The sequence below is a fragment of the Corvus moneduloides genome, chromosome 9 (assembly GCF_009650955.1).
Source record: "Corvus moneduloides isolate bCorMon1 chromosome 9, bCorMon1.pri, whole genome shotgun sequence".
NCBI lineage: Eukaryota > Metazoa > Chordata > Aves > Passeriformes > Corvidae > Corvus > Corvus moneduloides.
In genome coordinates, this window is record NC_045484.1 from 31,618,967 (window position 1) to 31,639,206 (window position 20,240).

General features: G+C 49.7%; 1 protein-coding gene across 1 annotated transcript; it reads left to right on the forward strand.

The window, feature by feature from the left end:
* Positions 1 to 267: 267 nt before the first annotated feature.
* ANKRD13C (ankyrin repeat domain 13C) lies at positions 268 to 19,666 on the forward strand. Its single transcript, XM_032118457.1, has 13 exons — positions 268 to 662; positions 4,793 to 4,834; positions 6,313 to 6,417; positions 7,366 to 7,451; positions 8,467 to 8,512; positions 9,237 to 9,303; positions 10,569 to 10,713; positions 11,411 to 11,542; positions 12,288 to 12,449; positions 13,154 to 13,233; positions 13,829 to 13,927; positions 14,551 to 14,651; positions 15,490 to 19,666. The coding sequence occupies exons 1-13, from the start codon at positions 356 to 358 to the stop codon at positions 15,618 to 15,620; spliced, it is 1,503 nt and encodes a 500-aa protein (XP_031974348.1). The 5' UTR covers positions 268 to 355; the 3' UTR covers positions 15,621 to 19,666.
* The last annotated feature ends 574 nt before the right edge of the window (positions 19,667 to 20,240 follow it).

Consider the following 20,240-nt stretch of genomic DNA (forward strand, 5'->3'; position numbering starts at 1 on the left):
GCCCCTCAGACCGTGCCCGTTGGGACCGATCCCGTCCCTCAGGCCGTGCCCGTTGGGATCGGTGTCCGATCCCCGATCCCGTCCCTCAGGATGTGGTTGCTGTGATCGATGCCCGACCCCCGTTCCCGCCCCTCAGGCCGTGCCCGTGGGGGCGGATCCCGCCCCGCCCCTCCCGGTCACTCCGTGGCTCCGCCCGCGCGCCCTCGCGGTGCGGCGCAGTCTCGCGAGAGCGGCGGCGCAAGATGGCGGCGCGGAGCCGAGGCCCGTGAGGCGCGGGCGGAGCTGCGGCCGCTCCGGGGGCTCCGGGTGGGACCGGCCCCGCGGGCTCCGAGCGCTCCGGGCGCTCCCGCCGGCCATGACCGGCGAGAAGCTCCGCTCGCTGCGCAGGGACCACAAGCCCAGCAAGGAGGACGGGGACCTGCTGGCGGCCGGCGAGGACGAGGCGGCCGCGGCGCCCGGGGGCGCCTTCACGGGCGGGAAGGGCGGGCGGGCCGGGGGGCACCGCGGGCCCGGAGCGCACCGGCACCGCCCGCCGGCCCGGGCCGCTCCCGCCGGGCCCGAGCGCGGCCCCTTCCCCGTGCACGAGTGCGTGTTCAAGGGGGACGTGCGGCGGCTCTCGGCGCTCATCCGCACCCAGGGCATCGCCCAGAAGGACAGTCACGGTGAGCGGGACACACCGGGGCATCCGGGGCTCGGGACCGCGTCCCGCCGGGGCGGGAGGTGCGGGTGCGGAATGGGGAAGTAGGGAATTCGTGGGAGTTTTATATGGGAGTTTCCTAAGGGTGTGTGAATCCCCTTTAGGAAGGACTTTGGACAAGGGATGGAGTGACTGGACAAGGGGAATGGCTTCTTCTGATAGAAGGCAGGGCTGGATGGGATACTGGGAAGGAATTGTTCCCTGGGAGGGCGGGCAGGCCCTGGCACAGGGTGCCCAGAGCAGCTGTGGATCCCTGGCAGTGCCCAAGGCCAGGCTGGACACTGGGGCTTGGAGCAGCCTGGGACAGTGGAAGGTGTGGCACTGGATGGGCTTTAAGGTCCATTCCAACCCAAACCATTCCGTAATTCCATGATTTTCGTAATATGAATGAGCAGTGTTAGCTCCAGTACCGGCACTGTCCTGGCAGAGCTGCCTCTGCCCAGGTGTTGTTCTGTGTCCAAGATCCCATTGCATTTAAAAGATTCGTTCTTTTTAAGGTGTCTGAGCTGTCACCTGTTTGCTTTGGGGGATGATGAGCGCTTCCTTTGGCTGTTGGCAGGGCAGTCTTTGATATTTCCTCAGGCTAGAAAAAACCAAACCTTTTTTCTCCTTTCTTTTTAAATGCTGTGGTTCTGGATTTTGAGAGAGTTGTTCATGGCTGCTCCTCTGCAAATGCTCTGTCCACAGCAGTGGCAGTGGCAGAGGTGGAATCTGATCCTTGTGCTGCTCTGAAATTTGTAAATATTGAATGTCTTGCCAGGCCTTTTAAAAACACTTTAATTTGGGGAATGCTTTATACTGTTAACAAATAAATTAGCCTGGGGGATCAGCTTGACCTTCGTGGTTAGTTTTAATCTCTATTTTTAATACGTGTTTCAAGAGGAACATGATCCGTTTCTGCTGGAGAATTCCAAGTTCCACGTGTGTGGTGTCTGAGAAGTTGTGATAAAGGGGACACTTGTGTTGTGTTTCTGATAAGGAGATCGGCTGTGCTTAATTGTGGTCTGTAGATTCAAAAGGGACACGAAGATAGAGGGTGTCTGGGAGTGGCACGATGGCAGGAGTGATGGAATCGGGAATTCCAGCTGTATCTGTGGTGGCATTGGGCACTGGAACGAAGCTGAGGGATGCAGAGTAACACAGGGCTCAGCTCCCAGCCAGGATGGGCAGGAGTGTTCCCTACAACTGGCACAGCGCTTTCCTAAGGGCAGTGTTCCAAATCCAGCTACAGATCTGTTTATCCTGCCACCTTCATTCCAGCAAATCCTGCTAGAATGAAAGCAGCAGACTTGGGGAGGATTTTTCCCACTCGCTCTATTCCTGCTGCTGCTTCTCCCTGTTCCTCCTCCAGTTCCTCTTCAAGCAACTCAGCAGCAGCAGCAGCTCCAGATCTTTACTTGAAGGCACTTCCTGATCCCTCTTTGTTGCACTTTCACCCTCAGTGTGTATCACAAACATTGATTCCATCCTTTTTTAATCCATATATATCCTATATAAATCTCCAGTTAATACCTCTTTGCTTTCCCAGCTCTGCTTAGAGTTGGGACACTTTGGGGATCTCTGACTCACCATCTTCCTCCAAGTTTTTACTTGAACTATTCAGAAGAAAACCCACAACAAACCTCTTGATGGCTTGACATTCCAAAGGGCTGAGTAACATTTCCTTGTTATTGTTTTCTTCCTGCCTGATTCCATCTGTCACTTGTTTACACACTGGAGCTGGGAATTATTTGGGGGACACTCCAGCTGATCATTTGCTCAGAAATACACCAGAGGAATCCTGGGATGTGATAAGGATTGGACAGAGGGGAGAGAGAACTTATTGTTAATAATCCAGGCCTGTTTTAGTGTTGGTTCAGTGCAGGAAAGCCAAATCCTGTGGAATGGGAGACTCCTGCTGTTCTGCTAAAAGCAATTGAGTGTTAATTGAGTGCCTGCCCGGCTCCCTAAATTAGCCTCCAAATCACTGCCCAGAGGAAGGCCAGTGTCATTATTCTCAAACAATGAGTTTCCTGGGAGAAGCCTGTAGCTACACCTAGTAGATGACTTACAGTTTTATTATAACATGCATTTAAGAGCTTAAATCCTGGAACAGACAAATCCTCTTGCTGAATTTCTGCTGGAAAACAGCTGGAAAAAACAGCCCTGGCTCTCTGTAGGTGTGCAGGTGCCTCAGCAGAGGTGAAAGGCCACATGTGTGTGGGGACAGGTGCTGTGTTCGAGGTGTGTTTCTGTGCCAGCAGGCCTGGATGTGCACAGGCAGGATTCCAGGAGCTGCTGGAGCACTGATTTCTTGGGACAGGGGGCTGTAGCTGTGCTGGGCACTGGTTGAGGCCTCACCTCAAACCCTGGGTTCAGTTCTGGGCCCCTCATTCCAACAAAGACCTTGAGGGGCTGGAGTGTGTCCAGAGCAGGGAGTGGAGCTGGGAAAGGGGCTGGAGCCCCAGGAGAGGCTGAGGGAGCTGGGAAGGGGCTGGAGAATTCCTGAGGGAGCTGGGAAAGGGGCTCAGGCTGGAGCAAAGGAGGCTCAGGGGGGACCTTGTGGCTCTGCACAAGTCCCTGACAGGAGGGGGCAGCCGGGGGGGTCGGGCTCTGCTGGCAGGGAACAGGGACAGGAGGAGAGGGAACGGCCTCAGGCTGGGCCGGGGAGGCTCAGGGTGGACAGCACCAGGAATTTCTGCATGGAAAGGGTGCTCAGGCCTTGGCAGGGGCTGCCCAGGGAGGTTTGGAGTCCCCATCCCTGGAGGTGTCCCAGGAAGGGCTGGAGGTGGCACTCAGGGCTCTGGGCTGGGGACAAGGGGGGCATTTGGAACAGCTTGGGCTCAGTGATCCTGGAGGGATTTTCCAACCTGTGATTCCATGATTCTATGAAAGCATTTTCCCATGGATCACATCATTTGCATTTCCTGAGCACACGGTGTGGCTCCCTCTCAAACGTGCTCCTCAGGAAGGCTATTTCCATCCCTACCAGAGCCTGGCAGCATCCAGGATTCCCAGTGCTGTGCTGGCTCCCAGATGTTGGAGCAGCTATTAATAGAAGCAGGAGTTTAGCTGGGTTAGTGTATAATGAGCTGGGATGTGGCTGCCTGGGATGCTGTCAGTGTCCTGCAAGGATGAAATGCAGGACACATTGAACAGCCCTTTCAACCCCTCTTGGGCAAGCAGGGCAGAGTTTCCATCTCCATCCAAAATTCCATGATGCTGCAGGGTGCTGGCATTTCTGTAGCAGCCTCTCCCAGATGTGCAGCACATCCTCTGCACAAAGCAGGTTCTTCCTGCTGACAAAATGGAAGTTAGAAAATAACTCTCAATCAAGTGTGTGTGTGTTAGAATTGCACAAGAAATTTGTTCTGCAGCATTTTTTCTCTCGACTGCTCTAAGAGAGTGTTTAAATGTGCAAAATACAGTTAAATGGAAGAACTTTGCGTCCTTAAGCTCCCTAAATGAAGTGTGTCATGAGCCTGGTAGCAGCATTAATCCAGGAAAAACAGCTCTGGGTGCCTCACAGTGAATATTTAACAACACAAATACCACCTGTGTCATGAGCATTGCCAGGAAAATGGGGGCAGGTTTGAGAGGCTGCTGATCATCCCCAAAGCTTTCTTTGGAAACAACCAAAAGGCAGCTTTGTAGTGAAGGTGCTGTTCCTTCTTAATATGCCCAGTGCTGTAGTTGTAAAAAATGAGTACTCAGTCTTTGAAAAATTAATACAACAGGCTGTTAAATTTTTAATCAGTATCATATCTGTGAGTAGCTTTTAACCCAGATATGTCAGGCTGTGAAGGGATCAGACCCTTCAGCCCATGGGGAGCAGTGGGGTTTGGGTTGTGTCGTTCTCAGAGACACAACTGGACCTCTTTGCCTGGAGTGAGTTTCAAGATATCATTAAAAACCCTCTCTTGGCCCATGAAATGTGTCTCGAAATATTTATTTTGACAATTACAATCCACAGGGTTGCTTAGAAAAATGTCACTCCTCTGGTGGGTGTTGGTGTGTTTCTGGGTTAGAGCAGGAACTGGGGTTTCTTAAGGAAGGGATTGCAATGGATTCTGGTAACTTTAATCTAATCTCTTTTATTTCTATGGTTTATTTTAGGAAACACTCCTTTACATCTTGCTGTGATGTTGGGACATAAAGGTGGGTAGAACCATTTGTTTTGTTTCTTCTTCAAGTGATCTTGAAGATTTGGGGGCAAGAGGAAAAAGGGATGTAATCTTGTGTTTCAAGCTAGTGAGGTTTTCTGGGAAGAAGATGCCACATGGATTTGGAGAAGAGTGGGAAAAGAAATCTGGGGTTTATTCCCAATATCCCCTCTAACCCTCTGGCAGTGAAGCCATTCCCCCTTCCCTGTCACTCCTTATTCCCAGTCCCTCTCCAGCTCTCCTGGAGCCCCTTTAGGCACTGCAAGGGGCTCTGAGTTCTCCATGGATCCTTCTTTTCTCCAGGTGAACACCCCCAGCTCTCCCAGCCTGTTTATTGAACTGGAAATGGAATCCGGCTGGTAATTCCAAGCTTATTTGCCTGCTCCCTGCAGAGTGATGTTCTTGTCCTGGGCACTGTGTTTAAGGAACCATAAAAATCCCTCGGTGTCTTGGCTGGGTTAGTCAGGGCCTTTGTTTATTCCCACAGGAGACAGTTCATTCAGCAGGGAAATATCTCTTCCTCCCCAGCCTCTGAGCCTGCCACTGACTCACAGCTGCTGCATCTGGAATGACCAGTGCAGTTTCCTGTGGCACCTGTGGTAGGAAAATAACCCAGGAAGTCCCAGTCTTGGTGATGAGACATTCCTTCAGCTCCAGCTCCAGCTGGGCCTGCTCCATCAGCTCCAGACAGCTCAGGGTGGCTTCAGTGACGTGTACTGAGGTTTCCCTGTGGTTGGAAAATGAAGAACCGTTTCCAAGGAGCACATGGGAACACTGGAACCCTCCTTGTCTCCTTAATTTTTTCATTCCACTGTCACTTTTCACCTGTGGACAGGGAATGCAAGTGCAGCTGTGTGGTACAGTTGGGTTACACACCTGCTCTGAGGTTTTCCTGGAACAGCAGCGCCTGTTTGCCCTCTTTAAATCCCAGATTCCCCAGGTTGTTCTGGGACACAGGGATGTGTTGGTGCCTCAGCCTCCTCTGCCTCCCATACACCTGATGGACTTGGGACTTGCCCCAAATCCGTGTCCCCATGGTCCGTTCAGCCCTCAGAGAGGGATGAAGGCGCTGAGGTATCTCTTGGTGCATGGGTTTGTGTGTGAAGCGGAGAGAGCTGATGTCATCCATTAAATATAAATATCCTTGTTCCATAGTGGCGTGTGTATCTGACATGCAGAAATGTTATAAAAAGCAAAATCCACGTAGCAGGAGGGACAAGTGTGCAGTGTTATGTAATTGGTGGCTGATCAGCAATGATTTTTAGTGCTAATATTGAACAGGGGAGTGCAGGAAGGACTTGCATAGATGGCTTTGTCTGTTAGAGTGAGTCAGATTCCAGATACGTGTTTCGATAATCTGTGTAATATCTCTGATATGCATTGCTTTAGTAGAGTTTTATTCTGACTGATCCTGCTGCATCCCTGATGTTTGCTGTTAATAACTGTGGATATTTTGTGGATATTTTGTCCTAGAATGTGCCCACCTGCTTTTAGCCCATAATGCTCCAGTAAAGGTGAAAAACGCTCAGGGATGGAGCCCTCTGGCCGAAGCCATCAGCTATGGAGACAGACAGATGAGTAAGCACCTCTTCCTTCATCCAAATTTGCCAATTAATCCCAAACTGGGGCTCATTCAGAACAGGAAGGCAAAGCTCTCAAGATGTGTTATTTTCCCACAGCGCTCTTTGAGCTCTCTGAAAGGTTTCTCTTAATCAGCTGAACATTTTATGTCTAAACGTGATAAGGCACATCCATTTCCGTGATAAGAAGTTGCACTGGGTTACATAAGCCAACTGTTAACTCTGCTCAGACTGAAGGGATTGGGAAAGCTCTGCACGAGCATTCCAGGTTTGGAATGGGAGTGACAGGATCCAAATGGATTTTAGCTGTGTGGGATCATCTCCTTGGAGCTGCTCCCTGTGGTCACAGGTTTGTTTTTGTACCAGTTGCCAATGGGATGTGGCTTTTAGGCTGCATCTCAACAGGCCAGTGGGGAAATATAATTTATTATTTATTATTCAAATATTATTTATTCACCTCAGACATGGAGTAGTAGAGGGAAATTATTCTGGTGCTACTCACTGGTGGATGTTAACAGTATTTGGTACTGCCATGTGTGGTGGTGCATTCCTATAGCAGAAAACTCACTATATATTACATCTATAAATGTATTATTAATATATTAATGCACTAAATTGTAATCTACCAACAGCATTCTCATGTCAGCTCCTCACTACTGATTTTCTCAGTGGAGCAGATGTCACACATATTCAATGCCATGTATTTGTACCCACATATTTACTAATACCTGTGTAAAAACCCTCTTGGCATGATTATTTAGTTTATTTTACAAACAGTTTCTTCCTGGGGTGACCAGATCAGGTTAATGTGCACTTACTGTAACTGGGATTAATTTCTCAGAGGTCTGATGAAATGTTCCATTGCATTGTTGGGTTTAAGCCTTCAAGTAAGGCACTCACCTGTAATTACCAAACAAACTGAGTTCATGGATTAATTCCTGTGCAGTTTCAGCACTCCTGAGGAAGCTCAAGCAGCAGTCCAGGGAAAGTGTTGAAGAGAAGAGACCTCGGTTGTTAAAAGCCCTGAAAGAGGTGAGTTGTGCTGACAGAAACAGATGGGGTGGAAGGCAGTGGCTTGTGTTCTGAGTATGGACACTCTGGAAAACTGTCAGGAAGTTTTTTCCATGTTTTTACCAATCCTTTGCTCTTAAAAGCAATCTTGGCTCCGTTTTAAGAGGTCACAGAATTATATTTATTTTAAGATAATGCTTCCTTTCAACTTTTAGAAATTCAAATAAAAGGTTTATGTAAGACAGACCTGCTCGTCATCTTTGCAATCTCAGACTTAAAGAATCTCTATTTCTTTAGATCATTAGGGCTTTCTTAAGTCTTGTATCAGTGAATAATTTCCTGGTCTGTTCAGTCCCCAGATGACACTTGCTCAGTGATGGAGGGGATTTTTGGTTTCATTCTCCATCAGCATCCAGCAGCCAATTCCCCTTGGGCACAGTGAAATTTTGCTCAGTTTGGGGGCAGCAATTTGCAGAAATGCAGGTGTTTATCACAAGTTAATGAAATTGTCCCTCTGAAAGCTGAGCTGTGGTGGTGATCCCTGAGCACCCTCGTGATGGGGTTGGCTTTGGCTGGAGGCACAGGAGGTCTGACCTGATGACTCCAGCACATTTCCACAAGGCCAGTGGAAATGGGTGTTTGCAATACTCCTGCCTGAAACTTGACTCATTAATTATTGTATAATTAATTCTAATTCCGTGGGGTTGGATGGGATCAATCAGAGCAAGCAGAGAGCTCCATAGGTGTTTTTTAAACACATGTTTACAATAAATCTTTTGCAATCCAGGGCTTGATGGTAGTGTGAATTAGTATTAAAAATGATTAAAAATGTGAGTTCAAATGAGTTACATCATTGTACCATTATTAATTCTGCTGCAGCTAAAGCTTCAGTAATGTTTAAGTTCAGTGTAAATTCAAGTACAATGTTCGAGAAAGTTTTCTTTGTTTGCCAAACACAACTTCTGCCTGTGTTTCAGCAAATTTTACAGTTATTTAGCCTCAAAAGCTTGTTAATACATTCTTCTTTTCTTCTCAGCTAGGTGACTTCTATCTAGAGCTTCACTGGGATTTTCAAAGTTGGGGTGAGTGATTCCATGTCCCTCCCTCAGGGAGATAATGCAATCAGCCTGCAGCACACTTGTTCTCCTCTGGTTTGTGCTGAAACATTCACAGTCCAGTGCTCAAGATCTGAGTCCTAAGGAAAGGACACACAACTTTTTCCAGATTTATTTTTTGGTTATTCACTTTTGAGGCTGAATTCTCTTCTGTCATCCAGTGACTCAGTAAGGGAGGGAAGGAGCTGTTTGCTTTAAGAACGTGGTCCATGGAAGGTGTCCCTGCCCATGGCAGGGGGTGGAATGGGATGATCCTTAAGGTCCCTCCCAACCCACACCAGTCTGGGATTCCATGATTCTGTGTGCTTTAATAAAGGCTTAGTCCAAGCTTAATGCTTTGGACCATTTTTTCTGCTTTAATTGGAGCCAGGCTTTCAGTTGGTGCAATGTATAAACTGTCAAATGCCAGAACTCAAATTGTGAACAGCCAGAATTATTAGAATTTATAAATGGTTTACCTGTGATGGAGATAGAAATTCTGGCTGATATTGGAAGCAGTGTGTGCAATTACAATTTGGTTTTATCAAACAGAAATACCCCTGGTGTTGGTTGTGTTTGACTGAGATGATGATGGAAAATGCTGTATTTGTACTAAAACACATTCCAGAATCAAACTGATGGAATGGTTTTAATGGGAATACTTTGCAGGGGGATCTCAGTGTCCTGATTGCCTTTTCTCTCCCTCCCTTAGTGCCTTTACTTTCCCGAATTCTGCCTTCTGATGCATGTAAAATACACAAACAAGGTATAAATATCAGGTGAGTGCTGCTTTTGTACCCAAATACCTGTGTGCCAGGGAAAAGCTGGATCCCAGTGGGCCTGACAGAATCCCCTGAGGAGTCTGGGCACATCCATGACACAGCACTGTGGCTTGGAATTTCAGGCTCTCTGATTATCTCCTTTGAGGTGAATTTAACTTAAATATAGAGCAAGAGCAGTTCAGCTGGATAAGGCTTTATCTGCCAGACATGCCAGTGAAAACCAGGGGTTGGGATATTTATAACACAATTGCAAATAAATTGCAGTATTTTGTGGAGAAATGTTGCTGCTCCAGTCTGTAGTTAAAAAAACAAAGTGATACAATTTCTCTCTTTAAAGTGTTTAATGTAACAAATCCACAAATTCAGTGGGGGGTTTCAAGAGTCTTTTCAACCTCAGCTCTTCAACTGCTTTAGTTTGGAATCAAATGTATTCTCTGGCATTTTCCTCAGGGGCCGAAGTTTAAAACAGGCAAGAATATGATCCTGGAGATTCAACCTGTAGAAAGTTTTGCTCTATTAAAGGTGTAGCTTGGGTGTGTAAAGTAAATTTTTAGGTGAAATTTGAGTCTGGGGCTGTTACTTTCCTTCTCATTTCTGAGTGCTCTGCCTGTACAAGGGCTGAACTGAGGGGAAATAGATAAATAGAAAAGTTTTTTCCTTGGAATCAGAGGCAAATGTATGAGGAGTTTTAACCCCCTCACCACTTGGAGCTGAAGAAGTCACCCAGTTCAGGTTCTTTAACCACCTTTTTAAGAGAAACAAATGCTCTGGCAATACTGGATGTGAATTGCTACAGAGATCCATGGCCTTGGCTCCATCTTCTTCCAGTTATTCAGGTCTGCAGGAGCATTTCCTTTGTGTTGGTGAGGGAGAAAAATAGAAATAGCAATGAAACTAAGTCAGGTTAAAAAAAAGAGTTTGTTTCTTAGTCCTCTTCAGAATTTGGGTCATGTCCCAATATTGTTACTCAAGTCAGGGGCTGTGTAGGACAGTGCTGAGGAGTTGTTTCTCAATGTGTAACACTGAATTAATTCTCTCCCCTCCTCATGCTGGCAGTATCAAATACAATTTTCTGAAGAAAACTTGACCTTTATAGCAATTTTTTGTTGATTTCTGCATCCAGGCTTCACTTACAAAATCCTCTGAAAACTCAGCCCTTTATGTGTTTGTTTGCCATTAAAAAAATTGCTTTTCTTCTTGAAAGCTGATTTTCCTCCTGTGTTTATGGGTCATTTGTGTGAAATGTGGCTTTGTTTGCACAGGCTGGACACAACTCTGATAGACTTTACAGACATGAAGTGCCAACGAGGGGATTTAAGCTTCATTTTTAACGGTGACGCCGCACCCTCCGAATCTTTTGTAGTTTTAGACAATGAGCAAAAAGTTTACCAGCGAATACATCACGAGGTAAAGCTCTGGGAAGGGGGTGGGACACATCCCAGGCTTTTTTGGGAATGTATTGAACAAAATTTGCCTCAGAAAGACCCAAAGGACTGCAAACCAAAGAATTTTTCCCTCAGTTGTTCCAACTTGAGCTGTGAAGGTGACGTTGAATTTTGTGAGGAAAACCAGCTTTGAATCCAGATTTCTGATGGAGGAAAAGTTGGAATAGGAGTGGATTGGAAAGATTATGGTTTAAATTATGATGTGCTGCTTTTAATCTTTCCACTGGGCTTAATTTAGGTGTCCTCAGGTGGGTTTTCAGACCCGTTCCCACTGCTTTGCATCCTTTTAGTCACTCCATGGCCAGTTCAGCTGATAACAACGTGACTCACTGGACCCCCTGTAATTAGTCAAGTCTTTAATTACAGCTTTATCCCCCAATCACTTAAACAGATGGATTATTGCCTCTGGAAAGGGTGTGGCTGCTGAGCTGCTGGATAAATCCCATTTGGATGCTTTATTCACATTAATATTCAAGATTAAACTATTTGGAAACCATTTGGCCAGAGGTTTTATAAAACCATTTGAAAATTCAGGAAATACTGCTTCTGGGAAAAGATCCAAAGGACAAGGCTTATGGATTTGTATTTATTTGTGTATTTTTAGAAGAAGTAATCGTTGTTTGTAAGTTCTGCTGAGTATTTTGGAATTTTTCTTCCAGGAATCTGAGATGGAGACAGAAGAGGAGGTTGACATTTTGATGAGCAGTGATATTTACTCTGCCACCTTATCCACCAAATCCATCACGTTCACACGGGCCCAGACAGGGTGGCTCTTCAGGGAGGACAAAACTGTGAGTGGGAGGGAAGCTCAGAGCCTGGTGCTGGGCAGGAAGGAGGAGGGAAAGGGGCTGGAAGAAGCACTGGAACAGATTTCCCAGAGAAGCTGTGGCTGCCCCATCCCTGGAAGTGCCCCAGGCCAGGTTGGACAGGGCTTGGAGCAGCCTGGGATAGTGGAAGGTGTCCCTGCCCTGGTAGGGGGTGGCACTGGGTGGGCTTTGAGGTCCCTCCCAATGCAAACCAATCCAGGATTCTGAAAGGATAAGATGTTCAGGACAAAGGAAAAATCCCTCTCCCTGTATCCCCAGTTGTCACCAGTTCATTCCATGTGGAATCTCTCTGCTGGACTGCCTTCAGAAGGAGAAACTAGGAAGAAAGATACTGTAGCTGTTGGGCAGGGGGAGGACAGATTGTACTGGAATGACTTCATTCCAGGAGTCTCTGATCTCTGCAGGTTGATTCCAGGGGGAGTGCAGGAAGGATTCTGTGCATTCCCATCAGAGAAAGGCAGGGATGCGAGTGCTCTGGAAAGGGATTTCACTCAAATTCTTAAACAATCTCTGTCTTAAAGCTTCCCTTGATAAGAAGTACCTGTTCCTGCTGGAGTTCTGGGATTGCCCATTGCCAGCCCATGTGGGGGCTGGGGGAATTCCAGCTCAATCTCCAAGTCCCCTTATTGCCATTATTGGATACACAAGAATTGAAATGTTTTTATTTTATCTTCTGTGAGTCATTAATGTCCCAATTCCTTTCGTGCAGGAGAGAGTAGGAAATTTTCTGGCAGATTTCTACTTGGTGAACGGACTTGTATTGGAATCCAGGAAAAGAAGGGAACATCTCAGTGAGGAGGACATCCTTCGGAATAAAGCGATCATGGAGAGCCTGAGCAAAGGGGGCAACCTCATGGAGCAAAATTTTGAGGTATAATTGATAAACTGTTCCCAGGATGTGGGAGAATAACCTTGCACACCAGTCTTTGTGCAAAATACATAGATAATGTTTTTATTTTCTTTTGATTGGCGTAATTTAAAAACAATAAACATGACCCACAAGTGTAACTGTGGTGATGCATTAATGAATTACCCTGATTAGTGCACACAGGGAGGGATTTCTGTGGTTATATTGGGTATTCAGATTTAATTTGTCTCTTAGAAGAGATGAGGGGTTTGGCTGTGGCAAATCACTTCGGATTCTTTTAGACCCAATGTTGATTGTTGGGAATGAAAGGGAAGCCAGAAAGGCAATCGTGTTCCTTTGAGCTTCATTAAAATGGGAGGAAGCCTGTGATTAGCACCAGGAGATGAAGAGCTCTTCAGAACGAGCCAGGCTTCAGCTGGGAACACACACAGAGCTTTTAAAGTGATTAATTTATTTCTGTGTGAGCTGGAGCTGCTGCCTTGGCGCTCAGACCCCTGAATTAACTCATTACGGTGGAGCAGCACAGTCCAATCCTATAGAAAGTGTCCTTGGAGGCCAAACACCTCAGTGGGGGCTGAGAGCAGGAGCCTGGGATGAGCAGGGCAGGCTTTGTGGCTGTTGCTGGAGCTGAGGGGCAGTTCCAGGAGGGAATGTCGGGCTGAGGGGGGACAGGAGGCAGCGAGAGCTGAGCCGTGTTTGTCCCACAGCCCGTGCGCCGGCAGTCGCTGACGCCGCCGTCCCCCAACACCATCTCCTGGGAGGAGTACATCTCTGCAGAGAGTGGCAAGTGAGTGCTGCTGCAGCTGACAGGGATCCCAGGGACACCTCTGGATTCCTGGGATGGGGCTGGGGGCGTTTGGTGGGGCTTTCTGTATCCTCCACTTGGTGGGTGCTGCTTGTGTGTGGTTTTGTGGGGAGGGAGGAACGCTGGGTTTGGTGTCTGTTCTCCAGAGGGCTGGGAGGGGATCCCTGCGTGTGGGAACAGTGGCAGTGCCTCAGCTACAGGCAGGGAATCCTCGAATGCTTTGGATTGGAAGGGACCTTAAAGCCCATCCAGTTCCATCCCCTGCCGTGGGCATCTCTGGGCAGTGGTTAGTAGACACTTCCTGTAGGGTTTATTAACACCATGTTTATGAGGCATTGCTGGAAGATTTTCTTGGAGTAGTTTCCCTGTTTTTGTCTTGTCTCCTGGTTTGGCAGAACTCAGAGTTATCTAAATTAAGAGGGTTTTTTATCTTTATTCTGCACAGCTTTACAATAAAGCAAATCCTTTGAAAGTAGGGATTCTTCCCTGATGTTTTCCAACCCAAGGCTCTTTTCCTTCCTCTAAACTCACGGTTTCCCTGGGAAGCACTGACTTTGCCTCTCCCTCTCCCTCACAGAGCTCCTCACCTGGGCAGGGAGCTGGTCTGCAAGGAGAGCAAGAAAACCTTCAAAGCCACGATAGCAATGAGCCAGGAATTCCCGTTAGGAATCGAATCGTGAGTCCAAGCTCCTGGCCATGGGTGTTGTTCCTGTAGGGAATGTTTTAACGTCTTCATGAACTGCAGAGTCCTCCAGACCCCAGGAGTGGGAGCTGGCAGTACAAAAATCAGGCTGTTGAGTGCAGTCAGGCTGTTGAGCTAGGAATCCCTTACTGTGGGGAGCTGGGAGCTGCTGTGGCTGGGGGAGGAGCCAAGCCCTTACCTGGCTTGATAAGGAGCAGAGCTTTGGGCAAGGTTATCAGTAACTGCTCCCTAATGGGCCTGAGCCCACAGAATTCTGAAATGGTTTTCCCCATAACAAGTTTTAGCCCAAAATTGTGTCCCCTAAACCAGCACAAAGGCAGGTCAGTTCCTCATGTCCGTGGAGGAGGGGGGTGCTACCTCATCCCTCATCTCCTGTGGAAAATGAGGACAAGGAATTGCTGTCCTGATGTTGGCTTGTTGTAATTCTGGATCACTGGGAGCTGGATGTGGGGCGACCCTGAAACCCTGGAGTGGAGAGGGGGAACAATGTCATTGTCACCTCCTCTGTTCCCCGGGCCCTTAGGATCATGTTTTCCTGTTCCAGAGGGACAAGGTGTGGCAGGAGGATCTGTCACAGGCTCTGCTCTCCTTTGCAGGTTGTTGAATGTCTTAGAAGTCATTGCACCCTTCAAGCACTTTAACAAACTTAGAGAATTTGTTCAAATGAAGCTTCCACCAGGCTTTCCTGTCAAATTAGGTAAGAGCACACAGCAAGTCCTGGGGCTTTAAATATCCAGAATGTGGGCTTGGAAAAGCCCAACCATTCCTAGCACTGCCAAGGCCACCACTGCCCCATGTCCCCAAGTGCCACATCCACATGGCTTTGAAATCCCTGCAGGGACGGGGACTCACCCCTGCCCTGGGCAGCTGTGCCAGGGCTGGACAGCCCTTTCCATGGAGAAATTTTCCCTAATATCCAATCCAGATCTAAACACGTGCACTTACTCCTGCAACATGTTCAGAAGGTGTTCTTTGGAGATTTGGGAGAGAACTCTCACCTCGGAATGTGTTGCTGGAGATTTCAGGAGCACAGGAGTGCTGGGGCCTTGCTCTGAGGGCAGTGGGATGTGCTGGATTATTCCTGTATTGGAGGAGGCTCTCAGGTGTGGAATATTTTCTAACATTCCTGTGTTTCCTTTTCTTCAAGGATTACTGGTGATAGATTTACTTTTAGTGAAAAATATAAAACTGTTGCATTTGAAACAGATGGAAATGTGTAAAATCAACTTACTCGTGGGATAGATGATCCCAGCACAAGCTGCCCAAAAGCATTAGCCCCTTTCCTAAGGGATACAGGATTCCTGGAACTGCAGGGAGCTGTGTGAACCTGACAATCCCGGGCAGGCTGTGCTCTACCTCTGCCATATTTGCACAGCATTCCAGAGCAGTTTGGGTTGGGAGGGACCTCAAAATCCCTCCCATCCCAGGTTGCTCCAAGCCGCATCCAGCCTGGCCGTGGACCCTTCCAGGGCTGGGGATTGGTGCCATTCCTGGCTCTTCCTTGCCCCTCAGTGTGCCCTTTCCCTGCCCTGCAGATATCCCGGTGTTCCCCACCATCACGGCCACTGTGACGTTCCAGGAGTTCCGTTACGACGAGTTCGATGACTCCATCTTCACCATTCCCGACGACTACAAGGAGGATCCCAGCCGCTTCCCGGACCTCTAACGGGACTGCCAGGTTCCTGGGGAATATCCACATCCCAGGGAAAGGGAATGGCTGCACCCACAGTAGAGTAGAGCCGTGGGGCACAGCAAGGGATGAACTCCACGAGCCCGCAGCGAAGGGAACGAGCAGCAGTGCGGATGTGCTGGCACTGCACTGGGCATCCAGCCCCTCCAGCTCCCGCTTCCCAGAGCCTCCTGCTGCCATTCCCTTTGGCACAGCCAGTCCTGGCCCGGGAGCTGCCACCCCTAGCTGGGAGGAGCTGCTGGTTTTTAAATTTTTTACACGTGTGGTGATCCACAAGGCGCTGCTGGACCTTGGCACCGAGCTGGGCCCAGGGCTGGGGGTGAGCCCCCCGTCCTTCCCGTGCTCCCTGTTCCCTGAGCTCACAGCTCAGCCACGGAATGTTGGAAGGTATCCCAAAGGAATGCCTTGGCTGTAGATGAATGAACCAAACGGGCACCACTGACACTTGGATTTCCTCCTGCAACCCAGGGCAGAGCCAGCTGTGCCCTGCAGGGAACGAGGCACCTCTGGAGCACTGGCCCAGCCTGGTGCTGGCCCTGCCTGATCCCTTCATTCCCGCTTCCCTCGCTGCTCTCTGCTCCCTGCCTGGCTCCCTGTGGTTTTGGGGAGCACTCCAGGGCTGCCTGGCCAGGAATGTCACTTGTTAATCCTTTCTTTGACCCTCACTTGGGAGAGTTGTCCCAGGAAGGCCAAGCACCACCAGGCCAGTTTGTGTGTGCCCTCAGCAGCCTGGAAAACTGGGATGCACAGAGGCACTGGGAAAAGCTCAGGCATTCCCCCTTCATGCAGGAGGAGCTTTCCCTGCACTTGGGGTCATCATGGTGCTCTCGGGAGCTTTCATTGGGATGTTTCCACAGTCATTTCCTGCCTCTTCTTATTTTAATCAGAGAATCCCACACTGGCTTGGGGTGGGAGGGACCTTAAAGCTCATCTTGTCCAACCCTCCTTCATGGGTGTTTAGTACTCCAGCTCCTCGAGCTTATTCCCATTCCCAGTGGTTCCAGTCTCCTCATCTGACAATAATCCACCTTTGTGGGGTTGGTTAGGCAGGATTTGTGCAAAAGGCTGATGGTGCTATTTGTTTGTATGAAGAAATTTAGATTCAAGTGCTGTGGTGTCGTTGTACAAAAATGTAAATATTTTCCAAATTATATTCTTTGTGCACTGTAGGTAAAACTTTTTCTGGAATTCCATAGAGTTAAGGATCAAAGTTTATAATGAAGAGGATCACTGATGCTCAGTGGAGGGAACAGCTGTGCTGAGCACGAGGGACAAGGGAGGGGCTCAGCACAGGGCCAGGTGTCGGGCACACCTGAGAGCAGGGATTCCAAACTGCTGGAATCTCTGATCCATCCCAAAGAGGCTGCTCTGGGAAAGGACATGGAGGAGGCCCAGGGAATCATTGTCGACAAAGTCCAGGTGCACTGGGGTGGGAGGGTGGGGTTGGTCCTTTCCCAGCACCTCTGTGAACCTGGGGAACAGGGGAGCACTGGGACATGTGGGAATAGGGAAACACTGGGACAGGGAAGTTCTGGGATGTGTGGGAACAGGGGAGCACTGGGACAGGGGAGCAGTGCAGCTTTGTTGTTAATTCAAACTCAAACCCAGCATAAAACTTTAGGGAAAACAAGCAAAGGGAAGTGACTCCTGCAGTGCTGTGTCAGGGCAGGTGTGGAGCATCCTCTGGGAATGATGGAACTTGTGCTCCCAGGTAATGATGAATTCCTGGTGTGTTTCACACCTCCGGGATGAACTGACACCATTTGTGCTGCTCCTGGGAGCCAGGTGGGATCCTCTGGGACAGACTGGGAATGGCCGTGGGGCTGAGCTGGAGCTTGGATCGGTGCCTGTGGGGCAGCACAGGGCTCTGTCCCGTCCCTCCCTGGTGTCCCTTGTCCCTCCCAGGGGTCCCTTCAGGATGTTCTGTGTAGCTGCAGGACCTGTGCCAGGTGTGGAGCCGCAGCCGGTGCCCTACAGGGCACCCCATTCCTTGGGAATTCCAGTGAAGGCAGGAGGCTTCACCCCAAGGTGAACGTCAGAAATCCCTTTCCTCAGTGGTACAGGGAGGATCCCTGGTTTTTTGTGTTGCTTTGCATTTTTGGTTATCCCAAATTCATCCCTGGCTCCGTGAAGCATTGCTGGGGCTGTGGGGCCTGGGCAGCGCAGCCACTGCTGGATCCCAGGGTGGATCCTGGGCTTGGAACTGGAAAACAAAAAGGGTTTTGTGCAGCCTTCCATGGGCCTGAGGCTCCTGTGGCTCCATCCCCCCTGGAACAGCCCCTGCTGGGGGCTGCTGGCCGTGGGGTGTCTGCCCCAAGCCCAGGGCAGGTCCTGGAAGTGTTTCCTGTGGTTCCTGTGGCCTCTGGCTGCAGATCCAGGGGATTTTAACCCCCCAGGACACGGCTGCTCCCTGGGCCACCTGCAGGGTTTCCAGGAAGGGTGGCAGTGAGCTGCTCCTAAGGCTTGTTCTGTGTTGGAATGTGGGCACAGGTTTGGAACTGTCTTTGTTCTGGTTTATCCCAGGGAATCCCGGCTGCTCCTGCCCTCCCTGTGGAGCTGAGGGATGGGAATTCCCTGGATTGCCCCCCAGCTCCCAGGCAGCCCTGCAGGCTCCCAGAGCTGCTCGGTACTTGTCCCTCCTTCCGGGATGTGTTTCCTGTCTGAACATTCCGCGTGAGGAGTTCTCACGCGTAGGGACACCCGGGCAGGTTTCCCAATGGATGCACTGCAAGGAATCCTCAGTGAGAGGGACGCTGTGCTGAGCCTTGGGCTGCCTGTGGATCCCGAGGGACTGCCCACGTTGAGATCCATGTTGATATCCATGTTTTCTCCACTAAAGCCTGTTTTTGTCACTGGTTGTGTTGCATGGACACAGGGAATGTTTGTGGGCCCCGATGTCTCCGGGGTGTTCCCAGCCCTGGCCGTGTGTGGGGCACAGGGTCCCTCCCCTCTCCCGTGGCTCTGGGAAACTCCTTTTCCAAGCAGGATTGACCCAGCAGAGCCTCACTTCGGGTTTTCCCATTTTCCCGAAGGCCAGGCCGGGTGTTCCAGGAGGGTCTGGTCCCTGGGAGTGAACACAGATCCATGGATCGTGTCCGTGCAGCAGCTCCAGCTCATCCCTGTGGCCTGGGAACGTCAGGGGGACCAGGAGCAGCCTCCGGACACCCCAGCTGGGAGTTGGTGTCCGAGGCAGGAGGAGAAGGGAGCTGGCACAGGCTGGGTGGGAGTCACATCCTGCTGCTCCTGGGGGTCGGGGCTGCCCGGGCTGGGGCTCCCCTCCCACCACATCTTTTTCCTGAGGTTTTTTATGGCTCTTAAAAGACAACCAGGAATTTTGCTCAACCCAATTCCAACCTCGCTGTGGAAGGATCCCGCGGGTTGTTTCTGAACCAAACTGTTCCTCTGGTCTTCCAAACTCCTGCTCTGTCCTGTGGCAAAGGGAACTCCCTGGTTTTCCTCTCCCGGAGCTGCTGTCCGGCCACTGCACTCCCACCACTGCAATTCCCAATTCCTGCGTTGAATCCGTTTGTCACCCCCGGATGTGTTTGTGCTGGAATCCCACCGTGTTCTGTTGATATTCCCAGCAACCCTCTGTTATTTTACTGTCTCTGCTCCTGAGTTGTAATTCCCACCAGGAGAACTGCGTTATTTAATCCGGATTAACCAGTTCCTGTAATGCTGCAGTTTCACTTTTCCTGACAATTTGTAACTCCTGTGGAAAACGAGTTGCCTCTTGCGTTTTCCTGTCGTCTGCTCCCTGTTTTTCTCTTCCCTTCACTCATAGTCACTTTGGGTTGTATCATTGTTAGAATAAAGACCAAACTATGCTGTTGGATTTGGAAACTGCTCCACCTGTGCAATCCAGGCTTCCCTCTCCTGTCCCGGCGCTTCCCGGGACTCGGCTCCGTTGTGGCCGCGCGTCCGGAGCGGGATCGGAGGGGAGGGAACGAGCTCCTGCTGCTGCGTTCTGCAAGGGCATTTTCTTGGTCATTTTTTAAATAAAATCCTGCATTTTCATTACAGCCTCTTCTCGGCCCTCTGTGAATGCCAGGTTTTATGGGGAAAGGAGAGGGGGAGCAGCTCCCAGCCTCACCTGGAGCTGAGGGAGCTGTTGGGAACAGCTGCCCGGGAGGGAGGGGGGAAAAAGAGCCTGAAATTCACTGAGCTGCTTCCAGTCCTTCCAGAGATTTCACCTCCTCCATCCAGGAATGGGCTCCCTCGGATTGCAGGACGAGACAGTTCTGGGGGATGGAGAGCAAAGCCTGGGATGTCCACAGAGGCTTTGGCCTGGCACAAGGTTGGGGGGTTTGAGGGGATTTTTGGTTTCGTGTTTTCTTTTGGTTGTGAGGGAGATTGATTGGGGTTTTTGGGTTTGGGCTCTTGGTTTTTTTGAGGGAGGGCTGGGGGCTTTTTTTGGGGGCTTTGGAGGGATTGGGCTTGGGGTTTTTGGTTTTTAAACTGAGCCTTCCGCTCCTGCCCCCAGCATCAGCCCCTGAGCTCAGAGTGAGCAGGGCCTCCCTCTGTAGGTACAGATTTGCTGATTTCAAAAAGGGGCAGGAAAACTTCCAGGAAGGGCTTCAACCATTCCCAGTTAAA

Coding starts and splice junctions, on each gene's coding strand:
- ANKRD13C (XM_032118457.1), top strand. CDS start 356: ATGACCGGCGAGAAGCTCCGCTCGCTGCGCAGGGACCACAAGCCCAGC. Junction 12,450..13,153: donor TCATGGAGCAAAATTTTGAG/GTATAATTGATA, acceptor TTTGTCCCACAG/CCCGTGCGCCGGCAGTCGCT. Junction 13,928..14,550: donor TTCCCGTTAGGAATCGAATC/GTGAGTCCAAGC, acceptor TCTCCTTTGCAG/GTTGTTGAATGTCTTAGAAG.